The 15,279-nt window shown below is 41.7% G+C and overlaps 1 protein-coding gene across 1 annotated transcript in view; it reads right to left on the bottom strand.

The window, feature by feature from the left end:
* Window positions 1–619: 619 nt before the first annotated feature.
* LOC133542207 (apolipoprotein B-100-like) overlaps window positions 620–15,279 on the bottom strand; it is a 149,992-nt gene continuing 135,332 nt past the window's right edge. The window contains exons 52-53 of the mRNA XM_061886103.1: window positions 13,145–13,337; window positions 620–2,663 (exon numbers count right to left, since the gene is read on the bottom strand). Of these exons, the coding sequence (XP_061742087.1) occupies window positions 2,532–2,663; window positions 13,145–13,337 (325 nt within the window). The 3' untranslated portion in view covers window positions 620–2,531. The remainder of the gene's footprint in view (window positions 2,664–13,144; window positions 13,338–15,279) is intronic.

Below are 15,279 nucleotides of genomic sequence, written 5' to 3'. Positions count from 1 at the left end.
TTTTTCAAAAATATATGAAAAATGGAAATGGTGAGGGGGAAAAAATATATATTTTGTTTGAATTTGGTTTCTGTAAGAGGACAAACATGACACAAACCTCCCTAATTGCTATAAAGCGCATTTTATATTAAACATGCTTCACTGATTCGAGAATTTGGCGAGCGCCGTTTTGTCCTACTAATTTTGGCGGTCTTTGAACTCACCGTAGTTTGTTTACATGTATAACTTTCTCCAAATTTCTAAGACGTGTTTTATGCTCTTTAGCGCCGCCCTAGTGGCTCTCTGGAGCTTTTTCAAAAATGTATGAAAAATGTAAATGGTGAGGGGGAAAAATTTTTTTTTTGTTGGAATTTGGTTTCTGTAGGAGGACAAACATGACACAAACCTCCCTAATTGCTATAAAGCGCATTTTATATTAAACATGCTTCACTGATTCGAGAATTTGGCGAGCGCCGTTTTGTCCTACTAATTTTGGCGGTCCTTGACCTCACCTTAGTTTGTTTACATGTATAACTTTCTCCGACTTTCTAAGACGTGTTTTATGCTCTTTAGCGCCGCCCTAGTGGCTCTCTGGAGCTTTTTCAAAAATATATGAAAAATGGAAATGGTGAGGGGGAAAAAATATATATTTTTTGTTTGAATTTGGTTTCTGTAGGAGGACAAACACGACACAAACCTCCCTAATTGCTATAAAGCGCTGTTTATATTAAATATGCTTCACTGATTCGAAAATTTGGCGAGCGCCGTTTTGTCCTACTAATTTTGGCGGTCTTTGAACTCACCGTAGTTTGTTTACATGTATAACTTTCTCCAAATTTCTAAGACGTGTTTTATGCTCTTTAGCGCCGCCCTAGTGGCTCTCTGGAGCTTTTTCAAAAATATATGAAAAATGGAAATGAGGGGAAAAAAATAATTTTTTTGTTTGAATATGGTTTCTGTATGAGGACAAACATGACACAAACCTCCCTAATTGCTATAAAGCACAGTTTATATTAAACATGCTTCACTGATTCGAGTATTTGGCGAGCGCCGTTTTGTCCTACTAATTTCGGCGGTCTTTGAACTCACCGTAGTTTGTTTACATGTATAACTTTCTCCAAATTTCTAAGACGTGTTTTATGCTCTTTAGCGCCGCCCTAGTGGCTCTCTGGAGCTTTTTCAAAAATATATGAAAAATGTAAATGGTGAGGGGGAAAAAATATATATTTTTTGTTGGAATTTGGTTTCTGTAGGAGGACAAACATGACACAAACCTCCCTAATTGCTATAAAGCACAGTTTATATTAAACATGCTTCACTGATTCGAGAATTTGGCGAGCGCCGTTTTGTCCTACTAATTTTGGCGGTCCTTGACCTTACCCTACTTTGTTTACATGTATAACTTTCTCCGACTTTCTAAGACGTGATTTATGCCACTTCTTTTTCCGTCTCATTTTGTCCACCAAACTTTTAACGTTGGGCATGAATGCACAAAGGTGAGTTTTGTTGATGTTATTGACTTGTGTGGAGTGCTAATCAGACATATTTGGTCACTGCCTGACTGTAAGCTACTCGATGCTAACATGCTATTTAGGCTAGTTGTTTGTACATATTGCATTACTCTGCCTCATTTGTAGCTATATTTGAGCTCATTTAGTTTCCTTTAAGTCCTCATAAATCAATTTATATCTAATGGCACACTATCTGTATGTAATATGGCTTTTAATTTTGTGCAGCTGCAGACAGATTTGTTTATGTTTTTTTAGTCCTATATGGCTCTTGCAGCATTTTGGGTTGCCGGCCCCTGTTCTATATGTTATAGTTATTTGAATGACTCTTACCATAATATGTTACGTTTGCATACCAGGCAGTTGGTTATTTATGCCTCATATAACCTACACTTATTCAGCCTGTTGTTCACTATTCTTTATTTATTTTAAATTGCCTTTCAAATGTCTATTTTTGGTTTTGGGTTTTATCAAACAAATTTCCCCCCAAAAATGCGACTTATACTCCAGTGCGACTTATGTTTTTTACCTTCTTTATTATGCATTTTCGGCCGGTGCCACTTATACTCCGAAAAATACGGTATTTAAAAACACGACTAGTGAAAGCTACCCCGCCTCCGCCCCAGACAATGCAGCTTTGGCATTGGGGTACTATTGTTACATCAAATAAACCTCAGCTTAGACAAGAGCAAAATGGAATTTTAGTCACTCAGTTTTAGCTTTGAATAAGTCACTCGCCGGTGTGAATTGTAAAAGTTTCAGCAAATGTGTTGTTTTTGTCCCCCCCCCCTCTACAAAGAATTTACAAGATAAAAAAAAATTAAATGTACAATATGAAAACCTGTCAAATACATCAATTACATAATTAACAAATGGCCTTGTGCTTTACCCGAGAGAATAAGGGGCGCCGTGGAGGGAGTCAGTTGTCACAGCATTTTAGGGTGAAATTGACTTTTTTTTTTTTTTTCCTTTTGGTAATTCCCCCCCGTAGTGGAGGGGCAGAGGATAACGGAACCTGCGTCTGTTGTGTGTGGCTCCGGGACTTTACATGAGACCATTCGTCGGGCCGCCGATGGGTCCCAGCTCGGAGCCGCTCTTCATGTAGAATTTCTCCAGCTTGGCCAGGATGTGTTTCCCGTACGTGTACTTTCGCAGTGTGGCGATGTGAGGCCGGATCTAAACGGGAGGAAGAAGCAGGAATTGTGTTATTTCATCAGGGCAACCACAGAGGGTGTCCCGAAAAACCGGAACAGATCGAGCGTCAGACAACGTGGAATTAACATTTCAAGTAAAAAACCCGAAACCGGTGAAGTTGGCACGTTTTGTAAGTCGTGAATAAAAACTGAATACATCCATCTTCTTCCGCTTATCCGAGGTCGGGTCGCGGGGGCAGCAGCCTAAGCAGGGAAGCCCAAACTTCCTTCTCCCCAGCCACTTCGTCCAGCTCTTCCCGGGGGATCCCGAGGCGTTCCCAGGCCAGCTGGGAGACATAGTCTTCCCAAACAGAATACACTGATTTGCAAATTAGTGTATTCAAATCATTTTCAACTAAAAAACTGTTCATTTTTGTGGAAAATAATCATTTATCTTAGAATTCAATGGCAGCAACACATTGCGAAAATGTTTACGACTCTGTTACATGGCCTTTCCTTTTAAAAAAGTTGGCACAGTGGCATTTTTAACCACTGTGTTACATGGCCTTTCCTTTAAACAACACTCAGTAAACGTTTGGGAACTGAGGAGACCAATTTTTGAAGTTTTTCAGGTGGAATTCTTTCCCGTTCTTGCTTAATGTACAGCTTAAGTTGTTCAACAGTCCGGGGTCTCCGTCGTGGTATTTCAGGCTTCATGATAATAATAATAATAATAAAAGGAACTGCTGACCCCCAAATCCTCCACACGTGTCAAACCTCCGCTCCATACAGGCTAACCTCCTCCAACCTCCACGGACAAAGCTTCGAACAATGGGAGACCGGGATTTCTGCTCCGCTGCTCCCAGTCTGTGGAACGCTCTCCCTGACCACCTGAGTGCACCTCAGACTGTGGATGCTTTTAAAAAAGGCTTAAAAACCCATCTTTTTAAAAAAACCTTTCTATAGACATGCATGCTGGTTGTAGCCTTGGGGTTGTTTCTAGTTTTATATTTTATTTATTTTTATTATTACTATTTTTTACACTGTGGCACTTTGAGGTTGTTTGCTCAACGTAAAGTGCTTTTTACAAATAAAATCTATTATTATTATTATGATTATTTTTAATAATCATAATAATAATAATAATAATTAATTACATTAGTAACGCACTTCACATTTGTTAAAATTGGAAAGTGCTAAAAATGAATTAAAAAAAAAAAAATTACAATTAAAAAGTTAGAATATATATGTGGAGAGGCGGAGCTGGCAGTCTGACAACGAGGCAGGGCACGCCAGAGCCCGGCCCAAGATGGCGGCGAGGAGGCGCGGACTGCGAGCAAGCAGCGAGGCGGGGTGCGGCGGAATCAACCCCGCACATATCAGGTGCGTGGGTCGCCCAGCTGGGCACGATTTAAATCTCCTCTCGCACTGTATAAAACGGCAGCGGCCGTAAACGCTGGGGGAAGAGACGGCGAGAGAAGGTGCCAGAAGCAAGCGGATGCTGAATGAGAGCGAGAGAGAGCCACAAGAAGACGAAGACGCACGCGACTGAAAAGAAGGAGCGGAAGAGGAAGCAGGAGACAGCAAGGCTGAAAAGCACCCGGTAGAGACTTTTATTATTGAAAAATAAAATAAAGTCTAACCTGCGCCAGAATGTCATTCCTTGGTGGTCCTGGGAACCCGCACGATGACGGTGCGAGACCGTCACAATATAATACACAAATTAAAATAGAAATTAAATCATGACGCACACTAGATAAACACTACATAAAACAGAAACATAGACACAAATAGAAATAAAAGTATGAAAGCACGGGATAAAACAGATAAGCAAGCAGTGTATTTAAAAACAAGAAGGCAGAGAAATTAAATAAAAGCTGTGCTAAAAAGGTGTGTTTTTAGTCCCTTCTTAAAACGGTCGACCGTCTGTGGTGCCCTAAGATGGTCGGGGAGAGCGTTCCAGAGTTCCGGAGCGGTCAAGCAAAAAGCCTGGCGGCCCCTTATATTGTAACTTTGTCCTTATGGGTTTGAGGAGGTTAGTATTTCAGGAGCGGGGTTTGCGGGTAGGAGGTTGCGGGTAAACTAGGTCCTTGAGGTAGGAGGGGGCGTTGCCGTAGATGCATTGGCGAGTTAGCAGGTTAATCTTAAATTGGGTCCGGGATGCAATAGGAAGCCAGTGGAGTGATTTGAGGATGGGTGTGATATGATCACGCTTACGTACTGGAGCTTATAATAAAAAGCTCCATTATTATAATGACAATAATATTGCGCAACACAATTTCAATGGGAGACAGGTCTGGACTACAGGCAGGCCAGTCTAGTACCCGCACTCTTTTACTATGAAGCCACGGTGAAGTAACCCTTGGCTTGGTATTGTCTTGCTGAAATAAGCAGGGGCGTCCATGATAACCTTGGTTGGAAGACAACATATGTTGCTCCAAAACCTGTATGTACCTTTCAGCATTCATGGTGCCTTCACAGATGTGTAAGTTACCCATGCCTTGGGTACTAATACACCCCCATACCATCACAGATGCTGGCTTTTCAACTTCGCATTTATAACAATCCGCATGGTTCCTTTCCTCTTTGGTCCAGAAGACACGACGTCCACAGTTTCCAAAAACCATTTGAAATGTGGACTCGTCAGACCACAGAACACTTTTACACTTTGCATCAGTCCATCTTGGATGAGCTCGGGCCCAGCGAGGCCGGCAGCATTTCTGGGTGTTGTTGATTAGAAGCTGCTTTTATACCCAACCATGGCACCCACCTGTTCCCAATTAGGCTGTTCACTTGAGGGATGTTCCAAATAAGTGTTTGATGGTGCATTCCGCAACTTCCTCAGTCTTTTTTGCCAATTGTTCTAGCTTTTTTGAAACACGTTGCATGCATCAAACTCCAAATGAGCTAATATTTGCAAAAAAAAAAAGTTTTCCAGTTCAAAAAATAAGAATCTTGTCTCTGCAGTCTATTTAATTGAATATAAGTTAAAAAAGATCTTCAAATAATTGTATTCTGTTTTTATTTACCATTTACGCATCGTGCCAACTTGACTGGTTTTGGCTTTTGTACAAACCGAAACTGTAAACAACCCAACCCAAGACAGTTTAGTCCACTTCCGTGTGCCAAACTGCCAATAAAAGTGAAAGAGAAAGTATTTCTTGTAAGTATATTCTGATCAGGCATTTATGTTGCAGATTCCTATTATCCATGAGTGGGATCAGCCGATACTAATACCGATCAAACCTATAACTGTACATTTTCAATTTATTGACTGTGAGTGCTATTGGCAGTATGACAATATCAGCACAATATTTTAACTGGCTCCTTATTGGCCTTTATAGGATCAAAACAAAGTCATTACTGTACACAACGAAACAAGAACCAAAACTACTATTAATTACTCATGTTTGCCCTTAAAGTAGTCCTGTGTCCAGGGACTTGTTCTATGAATTTGTAAACATTAGTAACAACAAAAAAAAAACATTGATCGAATCATTCTAGAATGGATCATATACTGATATTACCACCAATTTATGGATACATCCGACCTTGTACCTGTCGTGTACTGACTGTAAGAAACAGTTGCTATATTTTTTTCTCTCTAGACCAGGCCTGGGCAATTATTTTGACTCGGGGGCCAAATTTCTAGGGAAAAATGTGTCTGGGGGCCGGTATATAGGTTTTTAAGAAAATGAATACAACCCCCTTTTCTATATGAGTTGGGAAATTGTGTTAGATGTAAATATAAACGGAATACAATGATTTGCAAATCCTTTTCATCCCATATTCAGTTGAATATGCTACAAAGACAACATATTTGATGTTCAAACTGATACATTTTTTTTTTTTTTGCAAATAATCATTAACTTTAGAATTTGATGCCAGCAACACGTGACAAAGAAGTTGGGAAAGGTGGCAATAAATACTGATAAAGTGGAGGAATGCTCATCAAACACTTATTTGGAACATCTCACAGGTGTGCAGGCTAATTGGGAACAGGTGGGTGCCATGATTGGGTATAAAAACAGCTTCGCAAAAAATGCTCAGTCTTTCACAAGAAAGGATGGGGCGAGGTACACCCCTTTGTCCACAACTGTGTGAGCAAATAGTCAAACAGTTTAAGAACAACGTTTCTCAAAGTGCAATTGCAAGAAATGTAGGGATTTCAACATCTACGGTCCATAATATCATTAAAAGGTTCAGAGAATCTGGAGAAATCACTCCACATAAGCGGCATGGCCGGAAACCAACATTGAATGACCGTGACCTTCGATCCCTCAGACGGCACTGTATCAAAAACCGACATCAATCTCTACAGGATATCACCACATGGGCTCAGGAACACTTCAGAAAACCACTGTCACTAAATACAGTTTGTCGCTACATCTGTAAGTGCAAGTTATAGGTCTACTATGCAAAGCGAAAGCCATTTATCAACAACATCCAGAAATGCCGCCGGCTTCTTTGGGTCCCGAGATCATCTAAGATGGACTGATGCAAAGTGAAAAAGTGTTCTGTGGTCTGACGAGTCCACATTTCAAATTGTTTTTGGATATATTCGACATCGTGTCATCCGGACCACAGGGGAAGCGAACCATCCAGACTGTTATCGAGGCAAAGTTCAAAAGCCAGCATCTGTGATGGTATGGGGGTGCATTAGTGCCCAAGGTATGGGTAACTTACACATCAGTGAAGGCACCATTAATGCTGAAAGGTACATACAGGTTTTGGAACAACATATGCTGCCATCTAAGCGCCGTCTTTTTCATGGACGCCCCTGCTTATTTCAGCAAGACAATGTCAAGCCACATTCAGCACGTGTTACAACAGCGTGGCTTTGTAAAAAAAAAAAAAAAAAAAAAAAAAAGAGTGCGGGTACCTTCCTGGCCCGCCTGCAGTCCAGACCTGTCTCCCATCAAAAATGTGTGGCGCATTATGAAGTGTAAAATATGACAGCGGAGACCCCGGACTGTTGAACGACTGAAGCTCTACATAAAACAAGAATGGGAAAGAATTCCACTTTCAAAGCTTCAACAATTAGTTTCCACAGTTCCCAAATGTTTATTGAGTGTTGTTAAAAGAAAAGGTGATGTAACACAGTGGTGAACATGCCCTTTCCCAACTACTTTGGCACGTGTTGCAGCCATGACATTCTAAGTTGATTATTATTTGCAAAAAACAATAAAGTTATGAGTTTGAACAGCAAATATCTTGTCTTTGTAGTGCATTCAATTGAATATAGCTTGAAAAGGATTTGCAAATCATTGTATTCCGTTTATATTTACATCTAACACAATTTCCCAACTCATATGGAAACGGGGTTTGTAATATGTGACTTGGCCGGCACGCTGTTTATAAGGAAGAAAAGAGGACGTGACGACAGATTGTACAGAACTTTAAGGCACGCCCCCAATATTGTTTTTCGGGTGGAAATCGGGAGAAATACGGGAGAATGGTTATCCCGGGAGATTTTTGGGAGGGGTACTGACCTTCGGGAGTCTCCCGGGAAAATCGGGAGGGTTGCTAAGTATGAGTATTAGCGGTGTTACACCACCACCACCACTGTATGATACCGGCGGGCCAGCTCTAATGTTAATTTGATATTGCCTCAAGGGCCTAATGAAATTACAAGGTGGGCCAAAGTTCGACACCCATGATATAGGGCATGAGTGTCAAACTCTGGCCCGCGGGCCAAATTTCATTTGGACCTTGAGGCAATATCAAATTAAGATTAGAGCTGGCCCGCCGGTATTATACAGGGGCGGTGCCGCTGTAACAATGCATTTGCCAACCCTCACAAATTACCCGAGAGACACCCAAATTTCACTGCCCCTCAAGAAAATCTCCCGGGGCAACAATTCTTCCGAATTTCTCCCAATTTCCACCCGGACAACAATGTTCGGGGAGTGCCTCGAAAGCACTGCCTTTAGCGTCCTCTACAACCTGTCGTCACGTCCGCTTTTCTGCCACACAAACAACGTGCCGGCCCAGTCACATAATATCTGCGGCTTTGACACACACGAATGAATGCATGCATACTTGGTCAACAGCCATACAGGTCACACTGAGGGTGGCCGTATAAACGACTTTAACACTGTTACAATTATGCGCCACACTGTGAAGCCACACCAAACAAGAATGACAAACACGTTTCGGGAGAACATCTGCACCGTAACACACGTAATACCCAGAAGCCCTTGCAGCACCAACTCTTCCTGGACGCCACAATATACACCCCCGCTACCACCAATTTTTACTTAAATTGTATTTGATATGCCATTGATATTTTTCAATTATTATTGATAGGTTGATTGGCAACACTAAATGGGCCCTAGTGTGTGAATGTGAGTGTGAATGTGAGTGTGAATGTTGTCTGTCTATCTGTGTTGGCCCTGGGATGAGATGGCGACTTGTCCAGGGTGTACACTGCCTTCCGCCCGAATGCAGCTGAGGCTGGCTCCAGCGACCCCAGAAGGGACAAGCGGTAGAAAATGGATGGATGGATAATTTGAAACTCGACTTTGCATGTCACTATAAAGTTATATAAGCCTTGCTTTTCAATATTCAATGCAAAACTTGTTTGGGTCCCTCTTAAAAGGTTAATTTGTTCAACCGTGGCCCGCGGCTTTGTTCCGTTTGAAATTTTGGCCCACTCTGTATTTGAGTTTGACACCCCCTGCTATAGGGGGTTTGGCCATTCTGTAATTCCAAGTCATGTTACTAACACACGGCATTTGAACTCTTTCTTCAGGGGGACAGGATTACATTTCCAATGTGTCCCTTTTTGTGTACCTATAAAAGATTTTATTTGTGGCCTTCGCTTCGACTTTAATCTACAGTACAGGCGAAAAGTTTGGACCCACTTTCTCCTCATTCAATGAGTTTTCTTTATTTTCATGATTATTTATTATTTGTAGGTTGTCACTGAAGGCATCAAAACTATGAATGAACACATGTGGAGGTATGTACTTAACAAAAAAAGGGGAAATAACTGAAAACAGCTCTGATTACTTTTTTGCACACTCTTGGCATTCTCTCAATGAGCTTCAAGCACACCTGTGAAGTGAAATGGGTTATATTTGTCTAGTGCTTTTCTACCATTTTAAGGAACACAAAGCGCTTTGACGCTATTTCCACATTCACCCATTCACACACTGATGGCGGGAGCTGCCGTGCAAGGCGTTAACCAGGACCCATCGGGAGCAAGGGTGAAGTGTCTTGCTCAAGGACACAACGGACGTGACTAGGATGGTAGAAGGTGGGGAATGAACCAGGAACCCTCGGGTTGCCGGCACAGCCACTCTACCAACTGCACCACTCCGTCCCGAAAACCATTTCAGGTGACTTCTAGACCTCCACCCCAGATCACACCTCACTCCTACCCACTTCTCCAAAGTGGGCTGGCTAAGGGTGGAGGACAGAGTAAAACAACTTGCACTGAGCCTAGTCTAGAAAATCTGCTACACCTCCCTGATACCGAAGTACATGTCAAACTACTTCCAGAACGTAAATGACCGCCAAAACCACAACACCAAGGGAGCGCCACAAACCACGTCAAACCCAGATTCCAATCTAACAAAGGTGTTGACTCATTCTCCTTCTATGCCACATCAATGTGGAATGCACTCCCAACAGGTGTAAAAGAAAGCGCATCTCTACTCTCCTTCAAAACCGCACTAAAAGACCACCTCCAGGCAACTACAACAACCCCCTCCCCCCCTCCCTAGATTGTAAATAATCAAATGTAAACAATCAAATGTATATACTTGTTACGCTTTCTGAACTCACTATGTTCACCGCTCGCTGGGCAAATCCTACCAAGTAAGACCTACACTGTTTCAATGTCTATTTCTCAGATGATGTAATTGTTGATGACTGAAGTATGCTGATATCAACCAAACCTAACCCCCCGACCCCCGGATTGTAAATAATTTAAATAATTCAATTTATATACTCTGATGATTAACTTGTGTGTTGACGGTATTATGCTGATAGTATATATTTGTACCATGGACCCTGACTTAAACAAGTTGAAAAACTTATTGGGGTGTTACCATTTAGTGGTCAATTGTACGGAATATGTACTGTACTGTGCAATCTACTAAAAAGCGAATTAGTGAATTGAATTATATTCATATAGCACTTTTCTCTAATGACTCAAAGCGCTTCTACATAGTGAAACCCAATACCTAAGTTACATTTAAACCAGTGTGGGTGGCACTGGGAGCAGGTGGGTAAAATGTCTTGCCCAAGGACACAGTGGCAGGGACTAGGATGGCGGAAGCGGGGATCAAACCTGGAACTCTCAAGTTACTGGCACGGCCACTCCACCAACCGAGCTATACCGGTTATAAAATTTTCAACCAATCAAAAAAACTACCTTTTGAAGCTCATCAAGAGAATGCCAAGAGTGTGCAAAGCAGTAATCAGAGCAAAGGGTGGCTATTTTGAAGAAACTAGAATACAAAACATGCTTTCAGTTATTTCACCGTTTTTTTTGTGAAAAACATAATTCCACATGTGTTCATTCATAGTTTTGATGCCTTCAGTGAAAATCTACAATATAAATAGTCATGAAAATAAAAATACTTTACACAGAAGCTTGAGCACTTAGCTTCTTGTGTCATCCTGATCAGTGTGTGTTTGTTTGTGTGTGTGTGTGTGTGTGTGTGTGTGTGTGTGTGTGTGTGTGTGTGTGTGTGCGTGCTGCTGGGGGATGTGGGTCGTACGGGTATTTTTTTAAATCTGTAAAGCAATGCATTTCTTTTATGTATAAAAAGCGCTTTATAAAGTTTGATCGATTGATAACAATGGAACCAATGAATACATAACTGAGTACAGAGGATCCAAGTTAGTAAACACTATCACAGGAGCCATCTGCACCAGGAGGTCATCAGACTACCAGGACGCTCACACAAAGCACCACCACAGAACGGCCAATAACCCCTGATGCATATGGCTCCCTCTAAAGAACACTGGAAAGTAAAAATGATAAATTGTGTAAAATAGTAAGAACCATGAGAAGGAATAAAGAATAAAATATAAGTAAAACATATCAAGATAAAAATAAACATCCATCCATCCATCCTTTTCCTACCGCTTATTCCCTTTGGGGTAGCCGGGGGCGCTGGTGCCTATCTCAGCTACAATCGGGGGGAAGGCGGGGTACAACCTGGACAAGTTGCTACCTCATCACACACTAGGGCCAATTTAGTGTTGCCATATACAGAAAATATATAATAAATATCTTATTTTCTGGACTATAAGGGGCACTAATTTTTTTTTTTTTTCTCAAAACTCGACAGTGCGCCTTAAAGTAATGTAAGGAATAAGTTTGGTTGAGCTTACCCACCTCGAAGTAATTTTATTTGGTGCATGGTGTAATGATAAGTGTGACCAGTAGATGGCAGTCAAACATAAGACATGAGTGTAGGCTGCACTGTTTGATGTGCTTCAACATAGGAGTATTATTATGGTGTGTCTATAAGCTAAGACATTATCTGGTGTTTTGTTTCGGAATATAATGCAAAAGCAACTTTTCTAACTTTCTGGTACCTGCTGATCTGTATTTGGGATCTGCAAAAATCCTAAAAAATTGCGTGGATACGCCTTACGTGGCATTCATCCTCCGCTGTTGCCATTTCTAATATAAAGTAGTGTAAAGTTCTTACTTATATCTGTCAGTAAACTCGCCATGAAAGCGCTAAAACATACCGGTGTAGTGAGTTTATATTAGTCACCCAAGGAACTTTAGTTACAGACGTTTTTTCACGGAACACATTTCCGGTGTTGTTGTTTCCGGGTGAGGAGATGCTGCTCCGTTATTGATTGAAGTAAATTCTGAATGTCATTTAAACCGTTAGCGCCATCTTTTGACACTTCTTCCACCCCCGTCCTTGCACGCTACACCGCTACAAAAAAGATGACGGGGAGAAGACGCTGCCGAAGGTGAGTCTCGTAAATAAGACCGCCCACAAAACGGCACACACATACGGCTTGGAGACGATCTGTAAAACATCCTCCAGGCAACATTTTTATCACCATTACATGTTATGTAGACCACAAGGAAGTGTTTTAAATTCAGAAAAAAATAAATAAAATATAAATCCTTTAATGCGCCCTATAATCCGGTGCGCCTTATATATGAAAACAGATTTAAAATAGACCATTCATCGGCTGTGAGCCTTATAATCCGGTGCGCCCTATGGTCCGGAAATTACGGTAAATAGAACAAAATAAAGTTTTGCATAACTAATAAGATAAAAAGTAATGTATAAATGACATCAATAAAATAAAGAAAAATATTAGGTAAAATCCAAATTAAAAAAGTGGGTCTTAAATCTGCTCTTAAAAAACATGAAAAATTACTTTAAGTAAAGGAATGATATTTTCATGATTTATTATGGGGCAAAATAAATATTGACTGAAATTTAACAGTGCCAAAGCTTGGAATTGTTTTGGTGAATCATCTTTGCCAGCACACTGGGCCACTCCCACGTTGCATTCAATCAGCTCACCAACCTTGTGCATGATGATTTTGCGCTGAGCAGGTTCGGCCATGTCGATCATTCTTTGTACAACGTAGTTGGCGTACTGGTCCTTCATCATGGTGTACAGGGCGCTGTGGGGGCCGTCCTTCTGGCAGCACACCTCGTCGATCAGCAGGGCTCTCTCGGCACGCGAGGAGTGAATCACGCACTTCTCAACGACGTTACTGTGTGGGGGAATGACACGGTAATAAGCAGTTGGAAAACGTGCCACACCCAAGGCATGCAAAATAAAAATAAAAATAAAAACGACTAAAAACGGCTTGTCGCCTCAAATGGCGGCCGACTCAACCTTTAATAAAAGCTTTGGTTTATAATAGTGGTCTCAGACATGCGGCCCGTGGGCCAATTGCGACCCGCGATACGTTATTTTGCGGCCCCCACCTTAATATGAAAGTTTATTGTGAGTGCGGCCCGCGAGTTTTATATGAATGCCGCTTGACAGCGTTGTGTTATTTGGGTCCAAAATGGCTCTTTCAATGTTCTGGGTTGCCTACCCCTGCGTTGGTGGAAAAGCGGTAAATGAGTGAAAGCGACAGAAACGTTGGACCCGACTTAAACAAGTTGAAAAGCTTATTCGGGTGTTACCATTTAGTGGTCAATTGTACGGAATATGTACTGTACTGTGCAATCTACTAATAAAAGTATCAATCAATCAATCAATGCCATGGAGACGAGGGTTTTCTTAAATGGCTGTAGTAATGACCTAGACCAGGGGTGGGCATTACGTAGATCGCGATCGACTGGTCGATCTCGGAGGGTGTGTCAGTCGATCTCAAGCCAGGCATTAAAAAATATACATAAAAATGAGCAATCATCAATCATACCAAGACTTCACTTTCGTCAGTTGTTTGACATTCTCGGCACCCAAGGATCTTGTGAGATGACGCTGGCTGCTGCGAGCTCATATTTAAGAAAAAAATCACTAACAGGGCGGACGCAGAGAAACACATTTTATATTCTAGAGACTCCGTACCTACTGTCGAAACTCTAAAGACCGACTGCACAGTTCCTGTCTTCACCATAAAAGACCTGTTTCATCCTGCCTGTGCTAACAAAATAAGAGTCTCAGAAAGCTAGCAAGCTACGGAGTTTGATGCCAATGTATTTCTCCCCCGCCCTCAGCGACCGCTTTCTCACTTGCTTGCCCACCCGCACAGTCACTGACGTCACTCACCTGCTGCCAGACATTAAAGGGCCACACACATATGCTACTCTCATAACAAAGTGCTTAAAAACGAGTATGCAAGTTGGACAAATGAGATGCCAAATCCAACCACTTTCATGTGGTATTGGACAGAAAGGAGGACTTTTTTTTTCCTCCATTTGAAAATGCGGACGTTATCAGCACCACTGTCTAATTCCAATCAATGCAAGTCATCAGAATCAGGTAATACACCAACTTATATTCTTGTCTTCATGAAAGAAAGGAATCTATGTGTGTTAAACATGCTTGTATTATCATTAAACACCATTAACTTGTTAACAAAAATGTCTCTTTCATAAATATCCATCCATCCATTTTCTACCGCTTATTCCCTTTCGGGGTCGCGGGGGGCGCTGGCGCCTATCTCAGCTACAATCGGGCAGAAGGCGGGGTACACCCTGGACAAGTCGCCACCTCATCGCAGGGCCAACACAGACAGACAGACAACATTCACACTCACATTCACACACTAGGGCCAATTTAGTGTTGCCAATCAACCTATCCCCAGGTGCATGTCTTTGGAAGTGGGAGGAAGCCGGAGTACCCGGAGGGAACCCACGCATTCACGGGGAGAACATGCAAACTCCACACAGAAAGATCCCAAGCCTGGATTTGAACCCAGGACTGCAAGACCTTCGTATTGTGAGGCAGATGCACTAACCCCTCTGCCACCGTGAAATAAATAAATAAATATAAATTATAAATAGGAAGAGGTAGATCTCCTCGACTTGGTCAATTGAAAAGTAGCTCACCTGCAGAAAAAGTGTGAGCGCCTCTGACTTAGACCAATTCAAACCGTTATTTGTTTTTTTTATTGTTTAATTTGCATTGCCTCACACGATGAACACTAAATATATTTCTAAATGGCAACGGATAACACTCCGGAAGCCGTCACTTTTTTG

The sequence above is a fragment of the Nerophis ophidion genome, linkage group LG24 (genome assembly GCF_033978795.1).
Source record: "Nerophis ophidion isolate RoL-2023_Sa linkage group LG24, RoL_Noph_v1.0, whole genome shotgun sequence".
NCBI classification, from domain to species: Eukaryota; Metazoa; Chordata; class Actinopteri; order Syngnathiformes; family Syngnathidae; genus Nerophis; species Nerophis ophidion.
This window is presented reverse-complemented; position numbering and strand designations above follow the sequence as displayed.